This window comes from Parasteatoda tepidariorum, chromosome 10, assembly GCF_982258835.1.
Source record: "Parasteatoda tepidariorum strain Cologne lab strain chromosome 10, Ptep-v5.0, whole genome shotgun sequence".
NCBI classification, from domain to species: domain Eukaryota; kingdom Metazoa; phylum Arthropoda; class Arachnida; order Araneae; family Theridiidae; genus Parasteatoda; species Parasteatoda tepidariorum.
In genome coordinates this window covers 51,371,357-51,380,138 of record NC_141764.1, presented here as the reverse complement: position 1 = coordinate 51,380,138, position 8,782 = coordinate 51,371,357, and the positions used below count along the sequence as shown (strand labels likewise).

The following is an 8,782-nucleotide window of genomic DNA, read 5'->3' as shown; positions in this document are numbered from 1 at the left end:
TGATTAGACTGCATACACAATTCATTTTTAAACATGGCTTTTCGGATTTTCCGGAAGCTATTATCGTAACACTCTAACTAAAGTTAGGTTTATTCTAGGTTAGGTTAACTCTAGGTTTTGATATAGTTTTCTATTTTCGTTGTTGAAAAATATTAATTTAAGTAAAAACAGAATACACTTGTAAACTTTTAAATATGCACTGTTTTTTCTTTTGTTTTTGACAATATTAAAACAGGAATTAAGGATGGTTGTTAAAGTACACAGTTTATAAATATTGATTTAGATTTTCTTTCAAATAAAATTTTTTTTTAAAATTATGGTGTACAATAGCTTTATGCTGAAGTGTTTTGGTATGCGGCATCTTATAAACAATAATAATAAATAAATGCAACATGTAAATTACTACATAAATATATTCAGATTATTGGTACATGCTTAAAAACATAGTTGATCGTACATGTGTTTTTTTTGTATTCCCTGATCACAGAGAGAGTAGAAGTGGAAGTGAAAGTTTATATCTCATACGAAGATTGCAGTTAAAGTTTTTGTTGCAGGCCTTGATCTAGATGGCGCTGCAGTACCCCCTTCCAAGCAGCAGCGTTAGGCAAATCTCACTGGAAGTTTGATTCGTCAGCCAGATCTGGATGACCTGCTGGCCACGATTGGTTGTTCTACTGGTGGAGACCTGCTGTTCGGGACTAGCTGGTTTGCTGGTGGAGGTGTGTTGCTGATTGCTGGTGGCAACGGCTCTGGTTCCGTTGATCTCTGAGGTCCTGTCACGTCCTCTGCAGATAAGATAAATGCTGGTTTTAGTCTATCCACTGTTACTACCAGTTCCTTGCCATTTTTCAAGATTTTGAAAAATTTCTCAGTTCTGGATAAGACTGGATAAGGTCCATCATAAGGTGGTCTTAACGGAGCTCTAACAGCATCATATCTCAAGAAAACTTGCGAACAGGTATTCAGCTTCTGTGGAATGAATAATTGTCTCCTACCATGATTCGATGTTGGAGATGGATTTATACTAGCAAAGTACTCTTTGAGCGCTTTGATAAATTCTGGTGTGTTGACATCATTTGGTGATTTAGTAAAAATTTCACCAGGTAGCCTAAGACATTGGCCATACACCAGTTCACTAGAGGTAGCATGTAACTCTGGTTTATATGTTGCTCTTAAGCCAAGGAGTATAGTAGGCAATCTATCCGTCCAACGATCTGTCAAATGGGCTTTTATGGCTGATTTTAATGTGCGATGAAAATTTTCAATTAACCCATTAGATTGGGGGTGAAAGGCACATGTATGTATATGTTTACATCCCAAAAAAATTGCAAGTGCTCGAAAAAGCCTAGACTCAAATTGTCGGCCCTGATCAGTAGTAATGATTCCTGGAACTCCGAAACGGGAAATCCATACCTTATAAATAGCTGATGCGACCGTTTCAGCTTCGATGTTTTTTAATGGCTCAAGTTCTACCCACCGAGTGAACCTATCTATTATTGTTAGGCAATATGTATAACTTTCTGATGGGGGTAGCGGTCCGATTAAATCTAAATGTATGTGGTAAAAACGCTTATTTTCTACAGGGATCCGTTTAACCTCACTTCTTGTATGTTTGGAAATCTTAGACCTCTGGCACGGTATACACGCTTGTGACCATTTAGAACAGTCAGAATTTATATTAGACCAAACAAAACCATCGGTAACTAATTTTACTGTACTTTTAGTTCCCGGGTGGGCTAAATTATGTAATGCATTAAAAACAATTTTACGATGAGATTTAGGAATATATGGGCGGATTTTTCCTGTAGCGATATCGCAATATAATTCCACCTCACTATCTGGCAACACTAATTTGTTAAGTTTTAGTGAAGAATTCTGGTCTGTTAATATTGTTTGAAGTTCGGGATCGGAATTCTGCTCTTGTGCTATTTTTTTAAAATCGATTGGCGATGGGCATGATATTGCTTCAATACGTGACAGCATATCGGCTGGAATATTTTCTATCCCTTTAATATGGCGTATATCTGTGGTAAATTGGCCAATGTAATCTAATTGGCGCAGCTGCCTCGGAGTGCATTTTTCGTTTTTCTGCATAAAAGCAAATTCGAGTGGCTTATGATCCGTGTATAACGTAAAGGTTCGAGCTTCGACCATATAACGAAAATGCTTTATTGCACTATATGCTGCCAAAAGTTCGCGATCATAGGCTGAATATTTCTTTTCGGTTTCCGTTAGTTTTCTAGAGAAAAAACTTAAAGGCTGTAAACCAGTTTTAGTGACTTGATGCAAGACTGCGCCTATCGCGAAGTCTGACGCATCAACATGTAATGCTAATTGTGCGTTAGGATCAGGGTGAAAGAGTAAAGTTGCGTTAGCGATCTGTTGCTTTGAATCCTCGAAAGCTTTTATGGAATCTTCTGTCCACTGAATAACTGATTTATCAGACTTTTTACTGCCTTTTAGATAATTGCATAATAAGGCCTGTGTGCTAGCTGCTTGAGGTATATTTCGACGATAGTAATTTAAAAGACCTAAATATCGTCTTAATTCTTTTACCGTGCTCGGTAGCTTAAAATTTAAAATAGGTTTGATTCTTTCGGGAAGCGGTTTAATACCCTCACTGTTAATCAAATATCCTAAGAATGATAGTTCTTTCGATCCAAGCACACACTTAGCAATATTTACTCGTATGCCATATTCCGAAAGCCTTTTACAGACCATTTCCAAATGCTCACAATGTTCTTTTTTCGAAGTACTAAAAATTAATATGTCGTCCAAATAAGCAAAAGCAAAATCAAAACCATATAAGACTTCGTTCATAAACCTTTGGAAAGTTTGTGCCGCGCAAGAAAGTCCAAAAGGCATATATAAAAATTCGAAGAGTCCAAAGGGTGTTGTAATTGCGGTTTTTGGGACGTCATCCGGGTGAACCGGAATTTGGTTATACGCACGAGTTAAGTCAATTTTAGAAAAAATTTGTTTACTATGTAAATTCTGAGAGAAGTCTTGTATATGCGGTAATGGATATCTGTCTTTCTGAGTTAAACGATTTAATGCCCTATAGTCACCCGTTGGTCGAAAATCTCCATTTGGTTTTGGCACCATGTGCAAAGGATTCGACCAATTAGATTTACTGGGGCGACAAATACCCTGCTCCATCATTATTTGAAATTCCTTCTTTGCGATTACTAATTGTTTAGGATTAAGACGTCGTGGTCGTGCGAAAACAGGTTGGCCTCTCGTTATAATTTAATGAACAGTGTTATGTTTTGGTTTATTTGAACCTGGATGTGGTTGTAAAATTTCTTTGTACTTATTTAAAATTTCATGAAATGCCATGTCTTTAGAAATCAATGTCACGCTTTTTCCAGAATAACGAATAATAGATCCTTGATTTTTTAAGTTAGTTATAGAATCTCTTAAGCAAGAATTTTTTAAATCTATCAATAAACCAAAATGTTTTAGAAAATCTGCGCCGATTATAGGTTTGCTAACATTAGCTATTATAAACGTCCATTTGAAATCGCGACGTAAATTTAAATCAAGAGAAATTACTTTGGTGCCATATGTTTTGATAGGCGAATTATTAGCTGAATATAAAACCATAGAGGGTGAGGAATTAAATGTTAGGTTTGACGAATACGGCAGTACGCAAACATCGCTTCCGCTGTCTATTAAATAATGACGTCGAGTTTTCGGATCATGTATAAAAAGACGACTAGATCCCTGATTCCGGAAATCACATTGCGCCACATGTGATTTCTTCATTAGTTTTCCGAAAATTTACATGGTTGATTACATTTCTTTGCTTTATTTCCAAATTTTTGATGATACCAACATAGCTCAGTTTGCTCACGGCGCGGAGTTTGCGAACGATACCTACCTTGCAAAAAATGGCGCGAGCGACAGCGCGGTTGACGTTCGTTAGCTGCCGTAAGTCGGCTAACTTGTTCAGTAAGTGCGGCTATTTGTCCTTTCAATTCTGCAATTTCGGATACGTCATTTTTGACTGCGTGTACCTCTTTAGATGTATTGGGGGAAATATCTAAAATCTTGTCAGCCATTAAACTCAGCTTATCTAGGTTACCCTCAGAAATACTAATGATTGCTTGAGCTGATTCAGGGAGACGCTGAATCCATAGTGTTTTTAAAAATTCGTCCGATAATTTTTTGTCTGCGAGATTGCGCATTTTACGCAGTAAGCGTGATGGTTTGTCATCTCCCAATACGAGCTCTGAAAGTAAAGCTTTGATCCTTTTCTGCTCCGAATCAGAAAATTCCGAAATTAGGCGAGTTTTGAGGGCGCTATACTTATCCTCTGCTGGTGGATTTAATACAATATCACTAACATATGATAGTGTTTCCGAATTTAAGGTTGAAATGATGTGAAAATATTTTGTGCGGTCACAAACTATTCGTGAAACGGAAAATTGTGCTTCAACGTTTACGAACCATAATTCTGGAGCTTTTTCCCAAAAGGCGGGTAACTTAATTCCTACCGCATGCACTTCCGGCATTTCTACCGGCAAAGGACTATTTTCCGTAGACATTACGTTAAATAAAAACGAATGGAATATTAAAACTATCTAATTAAATAATGATATTGAAAAATTTCAAGCCCGTATGACAGAAAATCAGACAGAAAGATTAACTCCACTTACTTGCGTTTGGAAGATATGTTGAGTATCCAAATATCCATGGGTCACCACTGAAGTGTTTTGGTATGCGGCATCTTATAAACAATAATAATAAGTAAATGCAACATGTAAATTACTACATAAATATATTCAGATTATTGGTACATGCTTAAAAACATAGTTGATCGTACATGTGTTTTTTTTGTATTCCCTGATCACAGAGAGAGTAGAAGTGGAAGTGAAAGTTTATATCTCCTACGAAGATTGCAGTTAAAGTTTTTGTTGCAGGCCTTGATCTAGATGGCGCTGCAATGCTAACAAGTTCATGCGATGATACTTTAGTCCAGCAACAGTTCTGACAAAAAGAAGAAGAAAAAAAGAAAAGTTTTTACATTTAAAGCTGTATTGACCACGCCAAGAATTTTGTTTGGTCACGTAGTTTTCTGGTACAAATTTGTTTACCTGTATTTGTAAATTAAAATTCCTTGAGACTCTGTCTCCTTCTCGTTTAGCAGTCTAACCCCATCATTGTCTTGTAGTCATCATACATTGTATCTTGATATGAGACAAATATTTTTACGAAAAACAAAATTTATTCCTTTTTATGCATTTTATTAAATTTTTACCCGTAACGCATTAGCATTCGTATCCTTGTTTTATGTAATTTTGAATTTAATTTTATATCAAACTCGCTTACCAAAAAATATCTCTTCAGACCTGTAGCTGCATTTTTCTGGGCTATGAAGCACCCAACATAAAATATTTTACTACATGTTCAACGATTATAAATTTTTAATCTAATTAACGGATATTATTTTTTTATTTTATCGTAATCCCTGTATATTTTTCTTTACCAGCGGTTACCATTTTTTTTTTTTTTGGCAATGGAACCCTAAGTGATTTATCTTCTATCGGCAGATTCTAACTTCATAGATAAAGTAAGTAAAAAGAGTCGCCAGCGTTTTTACCAATCAAAACCTTTATATTAAGAACGTAACCCTTTGGCACAGACACCGGTGACTCTTTAGTATATTTTTTTCTGGCGCACCTATTGCAAGCAAATATACATTTTCCTATTTTCTAATTATAAAAAATAGTTTTATAGTTACAGAAAAAATCTGTCAGATTGTCGGAATTATATCTGTAAAAAAATTAAAGAAAAAAGTTTGAAAATAACTTTTCTTTTTATTCATATTCAAACATTTATCAATAATTGATCTTATAAGAAATTTCAATTATGAGCAAGTGTTCCTCTGAGATCTAAAAAACTGCAAAAAAGTGCAAATTTGATAAATTATTGTTTAGAAGTGAGCCGTGTTCAGAAGATTTTACCTTTAACGCAGAAAAAACATCGGTGTTTCATGCTGTATTTCATAACAATAAATTATATTATTAAAAAACTAAATATAATATTTTTCACTTAATTTGAACTAAATTAATACAAAAAAATGAGAAAAAAAGCATGAAAAATGTGTTTAATAAAAATTCTGTATCAAAGAGAGGACGGGATTTTTTCATCGTTTTATCATAAATAATCTTAAGTCAGTTTTTATGCCCTACAGTTAGATTTGAAGTCTAGGAGCTGCATCTAGTCTAGTTATAAATTTGTTTTTGGTGCAATGTAAGCTTGTAGCTGAAAAAAAAATTAATAAAACAAGCAGAAATATGTTTTTCTTTGAAATAGAAACTAAAAAGAGCTGCTGCAAACGTTGAAAATGGCTATTACTGAAGGATATTTGTTTATTAACAAATTTGGCAATTTTCTTTTCTTTTGAAAAGCGCGATGGGAAATAACGATTAAAATTTTATAAATACGTGATATTTTCATAACTTATTTAGTATATTGTTATTAAAAAAATTGTCTTTGTTAAAAAAATTTATCCATTTCTTATTCGATGGCCTTTTACTTTTTATAATTTCATAAAGGCAACCTAAATATGAAATAAATAATGAAATATTGAATGGATCTATTAATAATTAAAAGTTACGGGTTAAAACAAATGTCCAAACACTCGAAACCCATTCAACTCTTTCACAGAACCCTAGGTTTCCGCGGAACACCATTTGGCTACCGTTGTTCTGTACACTTTCATAATTTTATGCTTCCGAGTGTTTGAATTCCCACAGTGAGCACCCAAAACAATGGCAGCGCTTGCGAGTTATTAATATAGATTGACAATTTCAAAAACATTGTTAAATGGTTGTTGAAATATATTTGGATATAATTTAACAATGTCCCACTGTAGCCTAGGTTTCCGCGGAACACCCTTAAGCTACTGATGTTCTATACACTTTCATAATGTTCTGTTTCTGAGAGTTAGAATTCCCGCATTGAACACCCAGAGCAATGACGGCACTTGCGAGTTATTAAAATAGATTGACAATTTCAAAAACATTGCTAAATAGTTGATGACAAATAATTAAGCATAATTTAGCAATGTTCCACGGAATCCAAGGTTTTCGCGGAACACCCTTTGGCTATCGCTGTTCTATACACTTTCATAATTTTATGTTTATGAGAGTTAGAATTCACGCATTGAACACTCAAAAGAATCGCAGCGCTAGCGAGTTATTAATATAGATTGACAATTTCAAAAAGATTGTTAAATGGTTAATGAAAAATATTTAAGCATGATTTAGTACGGAACCCTAGGTTTCGGTGGAAAACCCTTTGGTTACAGTGGTTCTATACACTTTCATAATTTTATTTTTCTGAAAGTTAGAATTCCTGCAGTGAACACTTAAAAGAATGTAGCGCTTGCGAGTTATTAACATAAATTGTCAATTTCAGAAAAATTGTTAAATGGTTGATAAAAAATATTTAAACATTATTTAGCAGTGCCTATAAAACAAAAATCAATGAATCGGATTTATGCGAAAGTACCTACAATATGTATATTTTGTTATAAAAAAATAATTGCTTACGTGATATGATACCATTAAAGGATTGTATTTATTCTACTAAAAACTCTCTTCTAAAAACAAACATACTAATCAACTTTCTAGTTATTAATTTATTCATTTTGCAGAGCAAGTAATAATAACTAGATGGGAACAAAACAGATGTTGTATGTCATTCATAATTTTGACGGGTTTATCAATTGGCTGGAAATAATGAATCGGTTATATTACAAAATATCCATTTTTGGAATATACAAATATACTTAAATGACAATGTCATGTAATTCATCACCTGCTGACTTAGAAATTTATTTGTTACCTCTAGTGTCAACGAATTCATTATTGATCGATAGCGTTTTATGACATAGTAAACTCCAATTTTTGACTTGTTCGTCTTTTTTCAATCATTCTACCTCACAATTATTGATAAAGAGAAGACGTGTTTCTGTAAGAAGTATTAAAAGAAGTAGTATTTAAAATTCTTACTAGTTTCTCATTGGTTGGCAAGTTGGTCACGGAATTCAAACGATCGATGTTTGTTATTAAATTGGATGCAACTCGAATTGATAGTTTTGCAAAGTCTTGCATACATCATGAAAGCCGCAATGTCTTTTGTATAGTAAATGAGTCATGTTGAAAAATTTTAGTTCATGATATGAGAATACGCATTGAAAATTGAAGGAAACTTTGCGATCAAATTTTACGGAGCAAGTATTTTTATTTGATCTACAATAGTAAGTAATGTTCAAGAATTTATTAATATTCAAAATTGAAGAGATCAGTTAACACATAAGTTAAGAGTTTGCTTGTTAAAGTGAAAGAAATGAGATCTAAAACGGATGTTGTATAGCCCACAAAAAGTTCCTATTTCTCGATAAATTAATTAGTAATTTGAGTTTACGACTATCAATGCTTGACTTCTTAGCCCTGTAATTTAATCTTCATCTTAGAAGACAAGGGAACTGTTGATCGTGGAGGGCATTTTGATGGAAATAACCAGCATTTGAATGACATGGAGAGGAAAACCTCCCATGATTTGTCCAACGCCAAGGAGATTCTAGCCCATGATATATCTACCATTGGGGATTTTTTATGTCAGTGCTGTTTCTGGTGCAATACGGGAGCAAGAATTCATACTCTCTCAAAAATAAAACTATCACTTTTGATGATTCAACAATCCTTCATCTGTATTTCGTTAATTTTGAGAATCATTTCGTCACGAAATCACGTGATTTATAATGAAA

General features: G+C 33.8%; 2 protein-coding genes across 2 annotated transcripts in view; one reads left to right on the top strand and one right to left on the bottom strand.

The window, feature by feature from the left end:
- Positions 1-3,767: 3,767 nt before the first annotated feature.
- On the bottom strand, positions 3,768-4,550 carry LOC139426130 (uncharacterized). The gene has a single exon (XM_071183881.2). It carries the CDS (start codon positions 4,548-4,550, stop codon positions 3,768-3,770), a length of 783 nt encoding a protein of 260 aa, XP_071039982.2.
- A 3,495-nt stretch (positions 4,551-8,045) lies between these two features.
- Positions 8,046-8,782, top strand: part of LOC107447365 (glutamate receptor ionotropic, kainate glr-3) — a 44,605-nt gene continuing 43,868 nt past the window's right edge. The window contains exon 1 of the mRNA XM_016062252.4: positions 8,046-8,272. The gene's annotated coding sequence lies outside the window, so the exon portion shown is untranslated. The remainder of the gene's footprint in view (positions 8,273-8,782) is intronic.